The sequence below is a fragment of the Eulemur rufifrons genome, chromosome 29, assembly GCF_041146395.1.
Source record: "Eulemur rufifrons isolate Redbay chromosome 29, OSU_ERuf_1, whole genome shotgun sequence".
In the NCBI taxonomy this organism is placed as follows: domain Eukaryota; kingdom Metazoa; phylum Chordata; class Mammalia; order Primates; family Lemuridae; genus Eulemur; species Eulemur rufifrons.
In genome coordinates this window covers 35,309,899-35,333,099 of record NC_091011.1, presented here as the reverse complement: position 1 = coordinate 35,333,099, position 23,201 = coordinate 35,309,899, and the positions used below count along the sequence as shown (strand labels likewise).

At 33.0% G+C, this 23,201-nt stretch overlaps 1 protein-coding gene across 3 annotated transcripts in view; it reads right to left on the bottom strand.

The window, feature by feature from the left end:
* Positions 1-3,558: 3,558 nt before the first annotated feature.
* Positions 3,559-23,201, bottom strand: part of CRPPA (CDP-L-ribitol pyrophosphorylase A) — a 245,672-nt gene continuing 226,029 nt past the window's right edge. For all 3 annotated transcript variants that reach the window (XM_069461928.1, XM_069461929.1, XM_069461930.1), the window contains one exon: positions 3,559-3,663. In XM_069461928.1, the coding sequence (XP_069318029.1) occupies positions 3,559-3,663 (105 nt within the window). The remainder of the gene's footprint in view (positions 3,664-23,201) is intronic.

Genomic DNA, 23,201 nt, shown 5'->3' with positions numbered 1-23,201 from the left:
GGCATGTTCTTCTCATGGTGGGAGCAGAAGCAGAAATGAGTAAGCAGAAACGTAAGCTCTCTCTAATTCCTGGTCTCCGTGGAACACTGACACTTCTGATTCACTCTATTGGTTAAAGCAGGTCACATGATGAATCCCAAAGTTAAGAAGTGAATATATGTTCATCTAGTGGAAGGTAATGGGAGGAAAAGATTACTTCTGAACAATTATTCAACGCATCACAGACACTGTTACCTAATCACAATACTCTTCCACAGTGCCTGAGTACAGCTTTTAGATCCTTACCAGCCACTATATTTGCCAGGAATCCTGCTAAAAATGAGAGGAAGAAGAGAACATCGAATTGAGACTTCTGGTTTTGCATTTTTTTAAATATTTTTTTACAGAATAATAGCTCTGTACTTCAAAATCTATAATGTAAAGCATCACATTGTATTTTGAGAATAAATGCTACATTTAGTTTTTCAACTGTGACTTAGTAAAAAAAATGTACATATATAGTAAACATAAATGAAAATGCCATTAGATTTTAAAATATAAATTTAGTTACATATTATCTATATTTTGTTTTATAAGGAAAACATTTAGAATCTTTAAGTTTTTTTACTTATCTTAAAAATACACACATTTTCACAATTTTGAAGCTAAAATGTACAAGAACACATATAAATGCTACAATGCCAAACACCACCTACATAGATACTTCAGGTTCACTGATTTTAAGCCATACTAAGAGTCTTTCATTTATTCTGTTTATTTTCAAGTTAAACTTTTAAATAACTTTAATCTTTCTTTTTCCAAATAGCTTTCTTAACATTTTAATTAAAATGTTACGAATTATGCTTCTGTGAGTTTAATTAGTTTCAGTATTAAAGTAAATTTACAGATTTTAATATAAGAAAATGTTCTACAATTTAAATTTTATAAAATGATTGTTGTATTTATATAAAGTAAAATTTAATCGTTTTAATAAATTTACATGGGAAAAAAGTTTTCCTTTTAAACCAATGCAAAATGTTTAAAATGACCACAGTAACAATGGTTCTGATAGAATACAGGGGTCTGACTCTTATCTGTAGATGAGTACACCAGCAACAAGTCATTCTCTCAAATTAAGCAGTTTTATGGAAAAAAGTTCTCTTACCAATATGTCATTAATCAAACCATTGCTCATACTGCGTTGAATTCCTAAAAAGACTAAATTGCATTTAACTAAGTAGCATAAATTTAGAAAGGAAATAGTCTTTCCACCAAATTTCCCACAGGTAGAAGCAATTTCAGCAACCCTGAGGCCTAATTACTATTGTTTTAAAAGAGATTTTGGAAAGCAAAGTGAGAATGGACAGTTTTTACTAAGTAAATTTACAGAAGCGGTTATAAAAATAACAAAGTTGCCCCTGGATCTCTTAAATAATGAAATAATTTATCTTCATCTTTTGGAAAATAATTCTTTCCAATCTCTTCACCCCGAGCTACAATTTCTGCACATTGGGAAGGTGGCTGGAAAGCCAAAACCTCCAGGACTTTTTCAGGTCATTGTACAGATTTTTCCTGCCCTCTTTGTCCATTCTTTGTCCATTCCTCCGACACTCATCGAGAGCCTCCAGCTTATATCTCACAGGCTCTCTTTTGGAAGTCTTTGCCAGGAGTCATTGTCAGACAGTGATAGGAGCTTAACACTTATTCTCAGTCCTCCTGAGTTTAAGCCCTGCCTCTTGTTACTATGCAGTTATATAAGTTTTGCCAAGGTAATTAAGTTCCCTGAGCCCCAATTTCCTTGTCAAAATAGTGAAGGATGCAGAGAATTTTTATTTCAAATGCTGTGAATTTTTTGCTTTGTAAACTATAAAGGATAAAATGCTATAATTACTTTGTAGGCACAATTTAATATTTTATTAACTGAACTTAATTATACTAAATGTTTCCGATTGCCTATGGTAAAGTCATACTAATTGCTCCAGGATAAATTCCTGTCTGATATGATATTCCTTTAGTAAGTTGAAATCTATGTTAACTCAGCACCCCACAGAGTAGGGTAGATTTTACTGTGCCATAGATATGCCCAGTTTCCTGCTGCCTTCTTAAAGGCACTCTTTAAAACTTTGGTAACATTTCCTCTTCTGTCTTTATGAGCACTTTCGAAGTCTTAAAATATTTCAGGCCCATGGTATAGACTTTGCAACTATGCCTTTCACTACACAGCTAACCACCCTAATAGGGACACAAAGACACTCTAACCAAAATCTACACATTGCCCACATATTTTCATCCTCAAGATTTTGAATTAATGGATTTTATGTTTCTTAACATTCTCAGAGAGAGGGAAAAAAGTGGCAAGCCTAGGAATTTAGATCCAACCTACATTTGAGTAACACATTTCATTTAGAAGAATGAATTGCAGTAATTATCCCATACACATAATATTCTACTCATTACTTAAATGTAAAACATAAACTCTCCTACTATATAAGTACTTGAGATACATAGGGGAGAACATGTTAAAGAAGAAATTCTACAAGGTAGATATAGTATAATCTATCTCTAACTGAAAACATTTTGTGCAACTTTTAAGTTGCCACATGCATCCCAAGCCCTGGAATAATCTGATCTAATCTGTTTGTATTAACAGTATGTATAAAATAAAAGTATCTCTAATGACTAGACACATGTAACTGAAAAATGTAAGGGAAAATATTGATATTTAAGATGTATATACCAATGGAAATTAGAAAGAACTTGATTTTAAAAGGTAGCAGTATCTGTATCTAAAGAATAACCAGTTTAACTCTATGATGGGCAACGAATTCTCCAGAAGATGACTAACCAGGGATTGACCAAAATAATTTTTATGAAGCTTTCCAGACATTTAAAAAGCCTATTCAGAAAAAATAGAGACCCTTTAAGATAATGTAAGTAATATGATAATTAATATTTCATAAACCAAAGAAAATATAATTTAAAAATAATACAAAAGCAGAAAGAGATTACATCTCCTTTAGGGATCTAGAGTAATATGACACAAATAGGGAAGATATTTGAAACAAGGAGTTCCATTTTTTTTAAGATATAGAAAATTTCAATACAAGACAAAAAGATAAAATATCACATGGTGAGAGGACGATTTTAGAATTGAGAATAATTCTGAAGCTTATCCATTAACTTTATTACAGTGTGATTTATTAGCATAGAGTTAAGATAAGAGCTGAAGTTTTCTAAATTCTCATTCCTTGAAAGAATAGCTCACCCATCATTATTTCTATTTGACCTTTCATGCCTTTGTGAAAAGATTCTTCATTGAAGGCTGTTATTTTCCACTTATCTACTACTTTTTTCTGGTTCAGGCAATTTATGTTTGACATACACAAAAATATTTTTATTTCACAGATATAAGCATTGATCCACTTCTATAATCTAAGTATCACATCCTACAAATTATAAGATGACACAGAAGCCAACTTAAACATTCTACCTCCCACAACAGGGGGTGAATGAAGCACAATAGAGATACTTGGGTCGAGGTTTTAAAAAGCCTAATAGGTAACTTTCTCTCTGTGTTCTTCATGCTACCAGTAGCTGACCAACAAGTCCAGAATTTCTTTCTTTGATTAAGGCAGCAATAATGACGGCAGCTTGCCTTAAACTCTCTTGTAGTTTCTGCTCATCCTGAAAAGAAAGAGTAAAACAATAATTATTTTAGAAAGAAAAGATGTCACATATTAAATTTGATAAGGAACCACTTTTCAAGATCTGCTGCTGTCTGGATTCGGCATTTTGTAAAACCAGACCTTAGCCACTGACATGGACTCAGTCCCCCAAATAAAGAGGAAATGCTTTTGCAAGCACTTTTCATTATAGACCAAAAAACATCTGCTAAAGAATCAACAAAAAGCACTGACACAATTTCAAATGCTAACAGAAAGAAACAAAAGATTACTTTGCCTTAATCTCATTTTTGACAAACTTTGGTTCTTCACTGAAGTGTGAATATTTCAATGATGATGCGACCCTTTTCTTTATCCTGTTTCTGAGTATTCTCCAACTTTGTTATGAACTGTTTGTGAGTGCTAGTGTGAGGAGAAAAAAAAAAAAAACCCTACTTGCTGTTTGTGAAGTAAGGATCAGGCAGATTTGTGAAATGAGTCATTTCACAAGTTGCTAAAATGTGGTTTTGTCTCTGAAATCATACTGGCTATGGAAATCTGTTTATTCTAATTATTTAGGCTTCTTGAAAGTATATAGAGACTATAGTATGAAGGGAAAGGGAAAGTGGAAGCAGAGCTGATATCTTGAAGGTCTCTGTGTTGTGAACTGTTCTATATTTTAAAAAAGGGATAGGGTAACCAATCTCTAAATTTAGGCATCATCCTTAATGCCTTATCCCATGACCCAGTATATCATATCACTAGGACCTATTGCTTCTATTTCCTTATTGTTTCTTGCATCCATATACACTGGGGTAAGGCATTAAGAATGATGCCACTCAAACTACCACTGCCAGCATGACACCTCTGTCCTCAATTATTGGACACTCTCAGAAACAGTTTCTAAAGTCTTGTCCTCTTCAACTTCATTTCCTACAGAAGTGTCAAAATACTCATTTTAAAATGCAGATCTGATCACATCACTATCTTGCCTAAAATCCTTTGAATGCTGCCTTTAAACCTCAGGATAAAGTCCTACCCTTTTACCTGGTAATAAAAAGTCTTTAATCCATCCAGTCTCTTCTTGACAGCCCCTTAAAATCACTCAATTCCCTAAGCCACATGGAACAAACAAGTATTTTTCTGAGCTTCAATCCTTTTGCTCCAACTAATCCCTTTGCCAGAAAAGCTTCCCCACACCCTTCCTAGTTTAGCTAAGTCTTAATTACTCTTTGTGGTTCAACCCAGGTTGAACCTGGCTCTTGAATCTACCCTGACTTCTATCCTCCATCCCAGTTTGGGTGATGTGGCTATGTTTCCATGGCTATGAATTCCTCTAGCACACTGAATTTTAATAGTCTTTTCAGTTAAGCATCTATTCTACCAGATGATAAGTTTTATATGTAAAGAATTTTTCATTTTATCTTTGAATATTGAACACTTAGCTCAATGCCTAACACATGGTAGCACTCCATAAATTACAACACATCAAAGCAAAGGAGGCTCTGGCTGTGATAGAGACATAATCACTCTTTTTGTTGAATTCATTTGTTGACAATGACTGCTGTTTGGTTACTTTGTTTACTCCTATTTGCATATTTAGGCTGAAGCCTAGCAATAGTACAAAAAACCCCCCAAAAATACGGAAGCCTCACCACTAACAGCAGGCACCCACTTCCCTGGCCTGTGTTCCTCGTCTATGGGGGTGAAGGTGAGAGAACACCTCTGCTTAAGCTGCTCCTTCTCATCAATTTCTCTGATCATATTCTAAGGAGTGGAGCTGGGAAGATCCTCCAGAGGCTGAACAGTGGCTGCTCTGCTGCTTGTAAGTAGGTTTTACATGACATTTCAATATTGGATTTCAAATGCTGTTCTAGTTTCCAGAATGTCACAAGACCTAAATCACATACAAACAAATTATTCTAAAGACAAATATGTTTGGGCTTAAAATGTGATTCATTAGACAGGAACATATATCATCTATATCACATTATTCATAAACATAGAAATAAGTATTTTAAAACTGAGCAACATACAAAGCAACTATTGATACGTATTTGTCACTCTTAATGATCAATTCGTTACAATGCTGTATGGTCTAGAATACACCTCTACTCCCAAGTTTCATTTATTAAATTGAGATGTAACAAAGATAATGATAATTAAGGCTTCTTCTTTCAAAATTAAACAGAAAAATTCAATCTGTGTAGCCCCCTTGAAACCAGTTTATACTTGTCATAATGAAACAACATAGTAACAGATGAAGAAATAAAGGGAAAACTGTTTAAGATCCCAGGGCTAGAAAAATCACACATCTATGCCTTACAACAAATCTTCTACACTCATTTTGATAGCTACCTAACTTAGATATTTTTACTTAAGAAAGATTTAAGATTTTCTTTTAAAGATTAATTTACTTCTGTAACTCTTTACAGGCTTTATTTTGAAAAGTTAGAATTCAGGGACAAGTAACTATCTCATTCCACTGAATATCTGTTTTCTCTCTCTGCCTGAACTTATTAATCATCTTACCTTGAACAACATGGAAATTTAAAAAGTGATTAAACAAGGTGTTGACACACACATATAGTTACAAAATGCTAGTATATAGAAAGATCAGATAGTCACACAATTTATAGATTTCAAATTCATATCAAAATTCCACATCTCTAGAACAGTCCTGATAACACAGGAAAAAAGGGCAGACTCAGATGTATCTTGAAAAATCATTTCCTGCTGCCAGCAAAAATGCAAAACACCTTTTTAATCCTTGAGGACAGTGAGGAGCAGGAGGGCAGTATAGATGGTCCTTTTATTATCATTCACATGTATAAATGGGTATATACATATGCATTACTTTTGTGAGTTCCAAATATTACGTAATGAAACTTTTTAAACCAAGTAAGCAAGGTCAATATGAACATTGAAAAATCATGTTGATAGTATGCACTTTGAAATCATATGAAAATGGTATTTACTTCTGTGGTCTTCCTCCCTGAAACCCATAACCCCAATCTAATAGTAAGAAAGATATCAGAAAAATTTCAATAGAGGGACATTCTACAATCTACTGACAAGTACATCTCAAAATTGCCAAGGTCATCAAAAACAAGAAAAGCCTGAGAAACTGTCACAGCCTAGAGAAGTCTAAAGAGATAATGACAACTGAAAGTATCACAGTATACTGAAAGAGAAAAATACATTAGGTAAAACTAAGGAAATCTGAATAAACTATGGACTTTGTTAATAACAACACATCAATATTGGTTCATTTATTGTAACAAATGTACCATAGTAATAAAAGATACTAATAGGAGAAACTGGGTGCAGAGTTTATGGGAATTCTGTACTGTACTCTCAATTTTTCCGTATGTCTAAAAAATTAAATATATTATTAAATACTTTTTAAAATGTAATTTTTTGTTAATTTTAAAAATGTTTATGTGCCAGAATTATAAAACTTGAGTGACAAAGGTAATTTATTTGTGTGCACTGGCCTATGTGTGTATTTCTTGAATAAAAAAATATAATAAATTTAATAAATTATGCAGTTGAGAAGAGCATAAGCTATAAAGTCAGATTGCTGGTATTCATATACTGGCTTTGACAATTTAAGTGATGTCTGAGCAAATTATTGAAGTTGTAGAGCTCTCCTTTTTTATCTAAAAATGGTAAAATAGATTTTTTTGGGGGGACTAAATTATATGAGACATGTAAAGCACTGATACCTAGTAAATATTCAATAATAATAGCTGTCAGAATTATTATTTTTATGGGGTATATTGATTTCAGCTATGACAGCTGATATCACCCTCTTACCATAGATAACCATTAAATTTGGAAAACTGTATGTAAAAATATTAAAAATTCTGTTTGCAGGTCTTAGTAACAAATGCATGTCTATAATCCTTAAAAAAAGAGTCCCCTAGCTTAACATTCATGACAGCTGTTTTGTTGAGATCATTTGTTTCTAAAATAAGGAGAAACAGAACCCAAAGAGAGAACGGCAATATCTTTGGGTACAAAAGACACAGATTACAATTTAGAGATGTCACGGTAGTTTGGATTTCCACAAGCAAGGGCCCTGATAGGACAGAGTTGCAGAGAGGTCCTAAAAATCAGCTAAAAACTCCCTTCAGTGGTTGGCATCTCCTAACTTTCACACTCACGGAGAGACTGCATGAGGCCTTGCAGAGAATAACTTCCGGGAAGTTGGAGACCTGAGGGGAGATTTCAAGGTCTCACAGTGCTGAGGAGAAGGAGGGTATATTTGAGTCCAGCTAGAACGAAAAGACCCTGGTGAACAACCAGGGCTTTCAGTTGAGATCTCTAAAAGACCATGACTATGGCCTGGAAATAAAAGCAAAACTGACTAGACCTCAACTAAGAAAACTCAAACAACTTTCACAAGATCAAGTTGATCTCCCTATAGTACTTCTGCTTGCTAGAACACATTTTCATATTCTTTGAAAGAAGCCAAAATTATCTAGAGCCTTCATAATGTTTTCTAACTAATGTATGTCATACAATGAAATATTACTAGACAACCAAGGAGGCAGAAAGCAAAGAAGCAAAAAACAACCCTCATAATACTACCCCTTATTATAACCCATAATAATCAATTAAGCAGATCCAGAAATGATACATATATTGGAATCAGCATGCCAGGATTTCAAAATAATTACAATTAACATATTAAGAAATAAAGCTAAAGATGAAAGTGTTGATGAAAAATGGAAATTTTCGACTTAGAATAGGAATCTATAACAAAGAATATTTTATAATTTTAAAATATAAAACTTAAAATCAAGAATTAACTGTACTGGTTTAATATTGGATAGGCAGAGCAGAAGACAGTATTAGTGATCCTAAAGATACATTAAAAAAAAAAAATCTGAACTGCAGCAGAGAAAAAAATGTTGAATTAATATTATAATCTTTATAATACTTTATGATCATATTACCATTTCACTTTCCTATTCCTGCCTTATCTATGGATACATCCCTCACCACTAAGAGAGCTGTTTGGAACATTTAGGAAACCATATATGGATTATTCCAGCAGCCAATCATTGGGAATATTTACCCTAACCCTAACTCTGAAACAAACAAGAATAAAAAAATGTCAACCCCATTCCTAGTGAAACAATGTAATGTAATGTGTAAGAGTAGACTGTAGGTAATATAGCTATCACTAGGCATTAAAGGATGAGGGAATTCAGAGCATGCCAAGATCACATCATGCTTAAATGATTCCTGAAGGAAGTGGAACCAAAGGACAAGAGAAGAGGCAAAACTGATGAGTCCAGAATGGACAAGAAATACTTTGGGAAAAAATGACTGATTCTTACAGTGGCATATTGATGTGATATGCAAGACTTTACAAAGGTACTGTAAGCAAAGCAGGTACTCAAAATCCCACACTTATTATAAAGGAAAGAAAAATTACTGAAATTAAATTTATCAGCAGTTTATTTACCATCTGTAACTCTAGCAACATCAATTCGCAGGCTTCAAGTATACCTTGGCAGCATAAACTATAAACAAGGCACACCAGTGTTTGTATATCCACACATAAGAACAAAAAAGAGGCCAGGCACGGTGGTCACACCTATTATCTCAGCACTTTGGGAAGCCGAGTCAGGAGGATTGCTTGAGGCCAGGAGTTCAAGACCAGCCTGGCCACATAAGGAGACACTGTCTACTGTATCTACAAAAAAAAAAAAAGGCCGGGCGCGGTGGCTCACGCCTGTAATCCTAGCACTCTGGGAGGCCGAGGTGAGCGGATCGTTTGAGCTCAGGAGTTCGAGACCAGCCTGAGCAAGAGCGAGACCCCACCTCTACTAAAAATAGAAAGAAATTATATGGACAGCTAAAAATATATATAGAAAAAATTAGCCGGGCATGGTGGTGCATGCCTGTAGTCCCAGCTACTCGGGAGGCTGAGACAGGAGGATCGCTTGAGCTCAGGAGTTTGAGGTTGCTGTGAGCTAGGCTGACGCCACGGCACTCACTCTAGCCCGGGCAACAGAGTGAGACTCTGTCTCAAAAAAAAAAAAAAAAAAAAGAATCAGCCTGGCATGGTGGCACCCACCTGCAGTCTACTTAGGAGGATTGCTTGAGCCCAGGAGTTCAAGGTTACAGTGAGCTATGATTGCCTGGGTGACAAAGCAAGACCTTGTCTCAAGAAAAAAAAAAAAAAAGAGATTTGTGAAATTTGAAGAAAAGCAGGTTATTTAATGCTATGAGATATGCTTAAATCTAAATTACTGTCATAGCTGTCATTACTTATTTTATCATCTTGTTTACTTCATAATGATGCCAAATGTTTTTAAAAAAAATTTTACAATTTTGAACTCTACCACTCATAAAACAATAAAATTTTAACTTCTAGTTGAAATACAGTATTTACTCCTTTTCTTGGTTACAACTATATTATAGCAAAAATAAAACACAGCTAAAAAGGGAAAAAAGCAAGCTCTAAGTTGATTATCCAGTAATCGGCTTTCTTAAAATACCAAGAGGGAAAATATAAAAATGTTAACAAGAGTTATTTTTGGATGATGGATGAATGGCAATTTCTCTTTCTTCTTTGGGCTTTGTTATATTTTCAAAATTTCTATAATAAACAAATTTCATTCATTTCACAAGAAATAAATTATCTTAAAATTTATTTTGAAGACAGTTTAAATTCAGGAAACTAAATTAGATTTGTTGTCATATAAAATCAATAATAAAGAACATTATCCAGAGAACGTTTGTCTCCATAAATATCCTCAAAATATATACAAAGAAAACATTTGTTTTTTGCTTACAAATTCTAGCTTTCAATACAAGGCCACAAAAGAACCATATTAATAATCCACAAAGTCTTATCTTTCTGCTGACTTAGATGTCAAGAAAAATATAATGAAGTCAAGCTAAAAGTAACGACAAAAAATTTGTACTTAATCTTATCCAGCATGTAACAATTGTTCACTGAGATAGTGAAGAGTTTCTTAACAGCTAGATTTTAAGACCATTAGGAAGAATACCAAAATAGTACCAACACAGAGTAACTATTTTTAATCTTCTAAATCCTCAAACTGAATTATTTAGGATTAGAATTCACCATGAGTTTTACTGAGAAATTTATATTTAGCTATTTTCCTTTCACCTGTAATTTCAAGATTAAGATTAAATATGCTATATTTAGACGAAAGATGCACAAAAGTTCTAATTACCATTATCTTTTAAACATATAAGCTAATTCTAAATTTACTACATAGTAATGAAGTCTTATAAATGAAATCCCTTACTTCAGTCTTTTTGCATGTGTGTCTTGTTGTTGTTGGGTTGGTTTCCTTATGATGTTGTGTCTATCATCTAAGCAGACTAGTGAAGTCTTGATGAGAAATTCTCATGGGACTTCCAAGCCTCTGGTAAGATTTTGGGAAATCAGGGAAAGCAGACTTCTTTATTTTCACAGAAGCTTGGGAATGACAGTGGCATCTCCATAATTCATAGCAGCTCTTTTTTTTTTTTTATCTCCTTCTTCACCCTCCACCTCAAAATTTGGACAAGTAAAGCCTCAGTTCCAGAAGTAAAGCACTAATAAGCAGCACTTCGCAAGGGTATAAGTGGTCAATTTTCTACGATGTCCATGTCTTCACAATTCCTTACTTACTAACCAACCCTTCCAATTTTCTCAAAGGACAACTTTTGGAGGAACTTGCTAGACTACTTAAACTTGAAGAACTTTTTAAAAAGTGTATTTTAAAACATTAAATCCTATTGTTGTACTACTACACAGATGTCAGTACTTGAATTAAAGAAGTGTAAACAAATTTACTGTAAGCTGTTATAATCAAGTTTATGTGGATTTTGTAGAATACTGTCTCAGAGAATAGCAGGAAAAGCTACAACCTCATTGTTCTCCAACTCTTTATAGACAACCTGAAAGGAAATCTTTTAGAGATATTTGTCCTCCATACCCATCACTCCTAAAGAATACAATGTACTCTGCTAAAAGGAAAACTATAAAGTTAAAATATATGTATATATATTTAGTCTTTAGACATTTTGGGATTACATAGTGCTTCTTGAAGGGTAAACATTTCATTGTCTCAGGAAATTCCATACCTAAAGCCTAATTCAATTTCCATGAGTTACAAAACTCTTCTGAAATTCAGGTTGCTTATAATTTGATATTAATATCCTATGTCATCTTTGTTTTTGTGAAATTATGCAAAAATTATCTCAATGTCACAAAATTTTAAACACTATCAACAAATAAAAGTGTTCTAGCTATATCTAGCTATTTATATATACATCTAGATGTTAATATATACACACCTATCTCTATACCATATATAAAAATCAAAAGTGGTAGACTTGTTAAACCATTAACATACTTGTTAAATTTATAAGATCATTAATATCAAATCAAAATAATTTGAGGCTAAATTTCCTTTTTGTATATATTTTGCTGATATGGAAAAAAAAAATCCAGTGGTGACACACTGTCCCCTAGCGGTGATGAAAATAAATGTTCAGTGTTTGTAAATTTCCAAAACTACAGGTAAAAGCAATCATCTATTGATAGGGTTTGAGAAAAACAAAACAGCCCTCTCCAAATAAAAAGCTTTTCCCTTTTGATCCTTTCAAAGAAAAATCTCTCTTCCTAAAGCCTAGGTAATAAAGTACTAATGAAAATGCACTTGGGATTATTAATTAACAGTCATCACACAACAGTCCTCCTTTATTTTCTGTGCCTAGAACAGTGCACTGCAATACAGTAGGTGCTCAATAAGTATTTGTGAATCGAAGTAATTAAGAAAAAAGGATTGGTCAATAAAACCCCAAAAGGCAGCACAGATACTCTGCTGACTAGGAACAGAGAACAAAGGAAAGACCCAAACTATGCAGTAGTCAGAGTCAGATTGCAGTAGGGAAAAATTTAGGAAGCCAAAGACACCAGACATCTGGCCTGAGAAACAATTATTTCTGATCTGGGACTTATCACACTGTCAGACTTTATTTTTTCTACATCATTCATAATATAAATTCCAGAACTTAATAAAGTTGAAAAAGTGGACTCATATACAATGCCCTTTTAAATTGGGAAAAAAATGTTTTGATCCTACACAATTCACCCAACAGTTTACAATTCCTGCTAGTTCTCTATTGTGACACCCCTCACTGGTCATATTCCAACTACTGTAAGCCTGTCTCCACGACATCCTATACCTGGACTCCTCCAGGATGTTCTAATTGACTACTTCTCTTTGCCCTTAACTACTGCTCTAACCTCACTAGAATAATCACTTTCACTATATCATACCCAAATTACTTTCAGTACTTCCTCTTAGCTTTCAAGGCCATCCACAATCAACCTAATTAAACCTCCAACTGCAATTCTCACTCCTTTGTTGTACAGAATCCACTTTTGTAGCTAGACTGGTATAGTCATTGTTATTTCTGCTCAAGTAAAATGGTTTTCCAGTAATTATTTTTCTAATTCATATCAATTTTAAAAGACTCAGTTGTAATAACTTCCTCTTATGAAGTCATCTATTTTACTGCACATCAGCAATTTTCATTGTCATAGTTTTTCTCAAAATCCCTTACTAATATTGTTATTAGGTTTGTAAATCTACTGGTCTTATTTTCTCAGCTAAATTATAAGATACTAAAAGATAACTCAAACAAAGTCCATAGTAGGTATTCAATAAACATTAACTAGATTCATTGGCTAAATAACTCCATCAAGATCTGACCTTGTAAGTGATCATTAAGATATCCTGGAAATAGCAAGGTTTTTAAAGCCTACATTGTTATGAAATTAACTCCTAAAAATAAAAATTAAAAACAAACCTTGTATCTGTACTTAGAAACTAGAAAAGATATCAAAAATAAGTAGTTTATGGTCCATAATTCCCCCAACCCTTATGAGAGAACATCTACTCTGAGAGGTAAACATAAGAGACATTAATAAATCCCTACTAACACACCAAGCCAGAGGAATAAAGGCAGACAATGAGGCAGGTGTCCTCTTAGATGGGGTGGCTGCATAAGCAGAAAAACTACATACATATCAGGTGTTCATGACAATGAGTAATGTTTCCAAAACACATGATAAATGATGGAAGAGAAAGAAAATGTATTCTAGTTACTTCTTGAGTGGATAGCCCAGGTCTTAGTAGAATAATATTGATAATTTCTGTAGCAGCAGAAAAACTGGTTAAATTTTTTCCCATAAAATTTAGTTTCACATTTTTTAATTACAAGCTTATTACAAAAAAAAAAACAAAAAGAGAGAGAGAAAGAACTAAAATGGGCCAGTTCAAACATAATCTTCTTGGTAGGAATACAGGGGGAGTAAACAGAATTATTGTTAGAATATTTTTGAGTACTTAAAAAAAAAAAGACTCTTGATTAATGACCATTAGGATTTTGAATATTGGTTAATGGGTGTGTATTGAGTATCCAAAGTCTTAATCTCAATGTTTTGCAGGAATTTGTTTACCATTGTATTAAAAAGTATTCCTTTCCAATAAGGTGGCTATGAATAGCAGCCTGCAAAAAGAATTCTGTACCCAAAAGACTAGTACTATTTTTACCAGTCTTAGTTATCAAAATATTAACCTGGCAAAGCTCTCTCCAGAACAGAAAGCAGAAACAATCCTTTCTCCAGGTCATAGATGGTAGAATTATTGCTTATAGAGCTTCTTCCCAATAAGGAAGTAGAAAAAAAAAAAAAAAAATCTGCAGATCCATGAAGCAATTCCCTTGGTGGAAATAAATTTTTGAAATCATCAGAATAAATACATCTCTCTGAAATGATGCTTTTGAGCTAAACAGGAAAATGTGTTAGATACTGTCCGATTTTCAGTATCAGGAAGATTAAAGAGGATGTTTTAACCACAGAAATAAACAAAAAGTAGGAATAATCTTATGTTGACATGAGATTATATAAGTCAGAAGAGAATTTATGTAGATAATAAATGTATTTTGGATTAAAAGCCTCAACAGATGTGGTGTAAAACCCACTTTTTCTGTAGAAAACTGAATTAGATAAATGGAAGACTGACTTAAAAATGTCTAGAACTCAAACTTTATTCTTCTAGGATACCTGTAAAGGCCAGAAGAGGGGGCTGTCTCCTCAAATGTGCAGACAATAGTACAAAGACACAAAGAAACCAATAAAGCTCCAATAAGAAGTTCAGTGAACTACAAGAATATGCAGGTAGAAAATTTAATGAAATTTGGAATACAAAACCCAAAAAAGCAAGAAGTTTGACAGAGAATATTAGGTCATTAAGTATGAAATGCATAATTTCAAATCAAAAGTATAATTTATTTATATCTCACACTAGAAGCAGTACAATTAATTAAAGCATGTGCCTAAACTATTGACACAGTTTTGCCATCTTAAAAATAGCTTGTTGATGCCAACAGTGAAGGTGCTGGGAGAGCAAGTGGCGATGAAATCGGGAAAGGCATTTTCCACAGTTTGTTGAGAATTGAATAATTTTCCTTGCAAGAGTGGTCCAAAGTGTGGAAGAAGTGGTAATCAGTTGGTACAAGGTCTAGTGAATACGGTAGATGATAGAGAGTTTCTAAGTCCAGCTTCTGTACTTCAATCAGACATTTCCAATATAAGAGAAACAATGAAAATAACCAGATAGAAACCTAGAGATGAAGAATACAATGACAACTGATAAATTCAACAGAAAGCTTTAATAGCAGACTTGATCAATCAGGAGAAAGAAGCAGTGAGCTGGGAGACAAAACATGTGAAACTATCCAGTCAAAAACACAAAAGAAGAAGTAATGCCTATGGGAATTATGGGGCACCAGCAAGAGATCAAACAGTTACATAATAGAAATTGAAGAAAAAGATAGAGAAAATGGATCAGAAAGCATTTGAAGAAATAATGGCTGAAAACTTCCCTAATCTGGGGATAGATACCAATACCCAAGTACAGGAAGCATACTTGTCTCCAGTCACACACATGCCAAAAAGGAGTTAACAAAGGCATATAATAATTAAACTATCAAAAATAAAAGACAAACAAATTTGAGAGCATCAAGACATAAGAAACACACACATACAAAGGACTGAAAATATGACTATATCAGTGGATTTCTCAGCAGAAAACTTACGGTCCAGGAGAAAATAGGGTGACATATTCAAAGTGCTGAAGGCGTGGAAAAAAACTGTGAACAAAGAATACTTTATCCATCAAATCTGTGTTTTATAAATGAAGGGAAATAAAAACTTTCCCTGACAAACAAAAGCCATAAAAGAGTGATCAAAGTTAATATTAACAGTAGTGAGCCAGGTAGACATCATGTGACCTCCATGATGTGATGCACTAAGAAGAATACAACACTGATTCTGTGGCATTCTTGCCAAAAGTGCATAGCCTGAATTTATTCATGAGAAAACAGCAGAGAACTCTAAATTGAAAGATGTTATACAAAATAACAAGCCAGTATTTATCAAAACTACAAAGCCAAGATTGAGAATGTGTCCCAGATTAAAGGAGACTGAGAAGTTATGACAGCAAAATGCAATGTGTTTCACAATTGGATCCTGAACCAGAAAAAATATATTTAACTGGCACAATCTACAAAATTTGAATAAAATTTGCACATTAAATAATAGAATTGCATCAGTGTTAACTTCCTGATTTTGACACTATGGTTATATGAGATGTCAATATCAGGGATCCTGGGTCAAGGGTGTATAGAAAATTCTTTGTGCTATTTTTGAAATTTCTTTGTAAATCTGAAATGATTTCAAGATGAAAAGTTAAAAACAATCAGGAAAAAAATCAATGAAAGCAACAAAACAAACATCTCAAACAGTTAACAAAAAAATAAGAAAAGACAAATCAAAAAATAAGGTGAAAGATACAAGACAAAATATTCTTCTAATTTCAATAAACGTAAATAGACAAAGCTTATAAATGAAACAGAGATTATCAGGTTGGCTTAAAAACTAAACGCAGCCATGTCAACTCTATCACAGCCACACCTAAAATAGAAGGACACAAAATTCTCAAAGTTAAGTGATTGAGAAAAATATACCAGACAGGTACTCACCAAAAGAAAGGCTGGCTCACTATATTCACCCAAAATCAGAGACTTTAAAACGAAAAATAGTATTACATATAAAGTATCACTACAAAAGACACAAAAAGTTTAATTCACCAGAAGCAGGTTTTGGATGTTGGGAATAACAAAGTATGTTTTGGACAAATTTAAGATGCCAGGGAGACATCCACGAGAAGATACCAAGTAGACAGTTAAATATGTGAGCCATGATCATAGGAAAGAGTCATTTACAAATGAAGGGAATTTAAAACCACTGGGTTGGGTAAGAATTCCCAGGGATCACATAGGACAGTGCCCCAAGAGTCTTCAGCATTTAGGGATCTAGTGGAGGTAAAAAGCTGGCAAGGAATCTGAGAAAGAGCAGACTTACTTTACAGGAAGAAATCAGAAGACTGCAGTATTATGGAAACTGAGATTTAAAAAAAAGTCACAAAGAAGAAAATGGCACCTTGTTAACCATTAGTATTTACAATTTGTTACTGACAAAGACTTTCTCCTTGATCGAACTCTAATCAGGTTCGTCCAAGCCCTCTATGCCTGCCCTTGGTCAGTGTGCATTCACCCACTTTTATCAAGAATACTGCTAAGTCAATTGAGCAAGAATTTCCCACCCTCAATATCTTATCAGCCTTAATATCTGATCCAATTCCTCATCCCCCCAGAATCCTCCAGATGGAATATGATCACCCTGGCCTGCAGGCAGCAAGAATCCTATTAAGTCAGCTTAACCAGAATCACCCCTTATCCCTAATATTTCTTCTTAGTGATATGAAAACATTAAATCCCATCATTGTACTGCACAGATGTCAGCACTTGAACTAAAGAAAGACCAACAAATTTATGGTAGGCTGTTAGAAGTTGAGCCCAATCTCTCTCCCCTTCTGCAAAACTCCATTACGGTAGTCCCTTGAATAAAGTCTTCCTTACTGTTTTTAACAAGTGTCAGAATAATTTTTATTTAACTTTATAGAAAAAAATGAATAGGTTGTAAAGAGATAGACAACTGTTTTTAATAGGGTATGAAGCAAAGCAACATGCCTAATAATTCTGCAATGATAAAGTCTTTAAAAATATATCATTTAAAATATAATACATCATAAAATTTTAGAAGTAATGAAGAAGTAATGAAGGATTGAAAGTGGTACTCAATTTATTTTACAAAGAAAGTCAATATATATTAAATCATCACTGATGTTAATAAGAAAAAAATTAAATATGCATAGAAAACTCAAGAACCGCTGTAGTATAAAACAGGATATCTTACAAAATCACTAAGAAAAAAAGTAAAGAAAATTTAACAAATCCTATGAGGTAAATCCATTATTTAGAAACTTATACCAAGATAGGTTTAATAGCTTGTTGAAAGTTACATAATGACCAAAAAACCCAGATTTCAAGCCAGAATCAGAATCCATAGAGATCAACCACTTAATAACTATATTAGAGATATTCTTATTCAAGAGAACATGCTTTGAAATGACTATTTGAAATTTAGATCCATTAGTTATTTTGTGCAATTTAATAACATATTAAAAATATAATTCCTCTCTTGAAATTTTAAATGATTCAGCAGCAGAAAATTTGCCATGTGGTTCAACACACATTCACACATCCATGGTATGTATATTTTGCCTGTGTAACTGCAAAATCAAAACAAAAACAAACAAACAAACAAAAAACAATTACCAAGTTAATTTATGTTTTAGACATGAATGCCATCTAATGAGAGAATTAAATCTCTTGGGTAATAATAATAATAAACTCTAATGTGAAAATCAGGACATTAATGATTCCAGAATTTGTAACATCCAGACAAAAGGTAGAAGCAAGTATTATTCAGTGAATATTGGTGGAGGAATTTTTTTTTTTTTAAAAAAGAGTTCTGTAAAACAGATGTAGTGGACATGAAGTAAATATTTATTGAGTCAAAATGTCATTTTCTCTTATAGTTTACACTGTCACACATATATATTACAAAGGTAGGCAGGAAGCCTTGTCAATTTCAAGAACTGTCATGCCATAAAATGATAAGCTATAGGGGACAACAAATACCAGAGTCAAGTTGCTAAAGCAAAGGCAGAAATAAAAATTTAAACCAAAACATACATTGATTTGATTGTCATGGTTGGTCGGGTTTGGCATGATCCCTGGCAGGATCTGTTTTATATTGAGAAATAATGAACAGTTGCTTTCTCTGCCGACATGTTTTCAGTGAGGTGTAGGACACAGGAAAGGCTAAGCAACATTTAATTATTGCTCCAGCATTATAATACACTGAAAAAGATTTGGGGAGAACGAAAATAAGCAGCACATTAAAAATCTCCTGTGGCACCCTGGAAACCCTACAAAGGAAATGCTAACATGTTTTCCATTCACTCAGCCTAAAGCATAATTCTCCAGTTTCCTGGATATACTAATTTCATAAAGAATAATTTAAGTGTTATATAGAACACACACAATCAAAAGAAAAAGAAGGACTACAAAATCTTTCTTCCTTTTAATTGTTTATTCATTCTGATTGGGATTGGAAGGCCTTTAAAAGACAAATGTCTGACATCTACAAATAATTAAAATACTAGCAAGAACAGCAATAATTACAAGAAAGAAAATGTCCATCTTGATTGTATACATTTTCAATGAAAAGAGTGAGACACTACTAAATACCAAACACTAACATATGAAAGCAAAAACGATTGATAATTTTTATAAGAATGTATTAAGAGAGAATTAAAAGTAAACTCTAGTTCAATGATAAGTTATTGTAAATAATTATATGCATCATTCTTATAAAAAAGATATTCCTCTCACAGAATGTAATATTTATTGCCATGATTATGAAAGGAAAACTTGTACTGAGAAACCTAGTCTGTTCAGATTTGTTTTGTTTGGATTTAAGCACATACTTGGAAGTAAGTCATCATGGCAGGGACAAAAACAAAACAAAAACAAACTCATCCAGATTACCTATTAAAACTGTAGCTTACACTGGCATTCTTATAGATATTATATTACTTTTTTATTTAAATGATAAATTCTATAAAGTTTAAGAAGAGTGGAAGATGTTTGTCTAATTGCCCTGGAAGAAGCCTTAGGGCTTGCTGCTTGTGTTCTCAATAATCAATGCTGGAGAAATATTCTGACTTACAATAATAGTGTGAGGTGACAATTTCTTTGAACATTCCTTTATAGCATGTTAGCTTTCTGCCATTAATGAGTTATATGGTACACAGAAGAAATAAAGTAGATGTTTTAAGAGAGAAACAAAATAGATTTGTTTAAAAGAACAGTAAAAAAAAATTCTTGTTTTTGGCTAGGCACATTTTAGACACAAGATTTTAAGAAAGCACAAGACAATACAAAGAGCTTTCACTATCTCATAACATTAGTTTAGCTGTTTATAATGGGCTTATTGATCCTAAAGAGAAGTTATGAAAGCCTATAAATAGAACTGATAAATGTATGCATTTTACACTTGAAATTTAAATACCCTAAAAAGTGATGTTAAGCTTCTAAGTGCTTATTTTTCTTCCCTTCAAAACCAAATGTTTAGTTGTCATTTCCTTCATTCTGATGTGTTGCTAATTTCCAGGGTACATAAAACAGCAAAAAAACCAGCTTAAGTTGTAGAAGAGGAATATCAAATATAGATGAGCCATACGGACTCAAATTTCAGATAAGTACAAAGGCAAAAACTATTAGTGTATCAGACTCATGAGGATCTGTCTTATTTTGTCAATTAACAAGATTCAAAAGCTCTAATAACTGAGAGCTCTGTCCAGCAACATCCATTTTTGTAATAACCATAAGCAGCTCAGAATTTTTTAAGAAAATAACTGTTATATAGCTCTTAGTAGAGGATCACCCAACATGTTAGGCCACTCACCCAGTAAATATCATGTGATGATGATGATGATGATAAACTCTAAAATATGGATTGTATGCCAAGTTGTATGGTGCTTAAGAAGCATGGGAAGAAGTCATTATACCACGATAAATTCCAGAAATCCACGATTTGAGGATTTAAAGGGGATCTTAAATTTGTGGTGGTTTACTGCTTTACTTACAACTTTCTACATTTCAGAAAAATGCCTTGACAAATTGAGACACAAATATGTAAAATTTTTCCAGCACCAAAATTTTACAAAATAAAATTTTAATAAGCATTTAAAAAATGTGAACTAAATTTTGCGTAAACATTTACCCTATTTTTAAATTGCTAGTCACCTCTTTTCAAGAGCCACTCAGACATCCTCACGTGCAAAATATAATCCCTTAGATTGATTTCATATTTTGGTTATTATAAATAGTGCTGTAATAAACAAGGGTGTGCAGAAATCTCTTTGACATACTGATTTCCTTTCCATGGGATAAATAACTAGAAGTTAGATTGCTATATCATATGGTAGCTCTATTTTTAAGTTTTTGAGGAACCTCCATACTGTTTTTCATAATGGCTTTACTAATTTACATTCCCACCAATGCTGTAGAAAAGTTCACGTTTCTCTACATCTTTACCAGTATTTGCTATTTTTTGTATTTTTGTTAATGGACATTCTAACTAGGGTAAAATGATATCTCACTGTGGTTTTGATTTGCATTTACCTGATGATTAGTGATATTGAGCATTTTTTCATATACTTATTGGCCATCTGTATTCTTCTGAGGAATATCTACTGAGATCACTTGTAGTAGACATATACAACAATGGAATACTATACAGTCATAAAGAAGGAAATCCTGTCATTTGCAACAACATGGATGATCATGGAGGATGTTAAGTGACATAAGTCAGGAATAGAAAGATAAATACCACATGTTCTAACTTATATGTGGAAGCTAAAAATGTTGATCTCATAGAAATAAAGAATAGAATAGTAGCTACTAGAGGCTGGGATAGGAAAAGGTTGGTTAACGTATACAAAATTACAGCTAGACAGGAGAAATAAGTTCTAGTGTTCCACAGCACTTAAAGGTAACTATAATTAACAATAATCTATTGTATATTTTCAAATAGCTAAAACAGAGGATTTTGAATGTTCCCAGAACAAAGAAATGATAAATTTTTGAGATGATGAATATGCAAATTACCCTGATTTTATTATTACATACTGTATGACATGTATAAAAATATCACACTGTACCTCATAAATACGTACAATTATGTCAAATAAAATTTTAAAAATTAAAAATATGTATATTAATATAATACCCTATTTTTTAGAGAGGTGAGGAGAATTCACAAATGAATAGTTCCTTTTTGGAAACTAAAACTAAAGCATTTTAAAACCGTAAATAAATATGAAGCAGAGTTTTTGTTCCTTTAAATAGAGTAACTACTCAATTTCTCTTTTTTCCAGTTATGAAATAGTACCAAGCATAGTCTCTGCCATTTACTCTGGGGCCATCTATATAATACACAATTTACCTAAAAATAGCTCATTTCTTTCATGCAAAGAAACAGAATAATTTAGAAGCTCATTAAAAATAAACTCAATGAATCAGTTAGATCATCATAAATTTTAAGGTAATGTAAGAAACCTCATAGCCAAGACAGAATGAGTTTTCAATGACTAGATTACAAGTAATGAAAATTATGATGGTGAATCCTCTGGCAAATAAAGAACGTGTTAAAAATTCTAAGTACATCTTTAAAGAAGAAATCAATTATTTTTTAAATGTGTGAAACAAGTTGTTAGATGTATGATGACTTAATATATCAGAAAGACAATTTTATTATTGTAAGATTTCAAGGAATCATCACGAAGCTAGATCAAGACAGCAGTCTCAGGACACATGTCCTTCTCATTTTAAAACACTACAAATGTCTGTTGGTAGTAGTGGTGGTAGAGTTAGATGCACTATGCAAGTGTGTATGCATACACAAATATGTATATGATAATACTGGAAAAGAAAAGGAAATGCTATAATGTGACCAACGATTTTGGAGAATTTCCGAGAAATAGAAAAAGACAGGATTAGATTGGGGTGGGGGGGAACTACAGACCAAAACATACACAAGGTAGGGCTCTAGAGAAACCAGTTCTGGGTTTATTTAAGCTTGAGGGGAACAAATTGAGGAGGAGAAAAAGATTCTATGCCAATCTTCAGGTTGAATATTCATGGAACTATATTCTTGGCAGTCAATAGATCAGCCCATACCTCATTCCCCATCTGCATTAAAGAACTGGCAACAAAGTATGTTTATCCACTATCTAAAGCAGATCACGTGGGCACTTGTTTCAGAGAAATAACAGTATGTTAGGTTGCCAGGAAATCCAAGAAAAAATTCCCTCATGAAGGAAACAAGCTCTCAATACGCAAAGCCTGAATACCCTACATGTTCTCCCACCTCAGAGTTGCTGAAATCCACTTTGGTTAATTCCAAAGATTAATAATAATGAAATGCTTGTAGCATCAATATCATAAAATAAAGTCACCAAATTTAACAAACAGAAT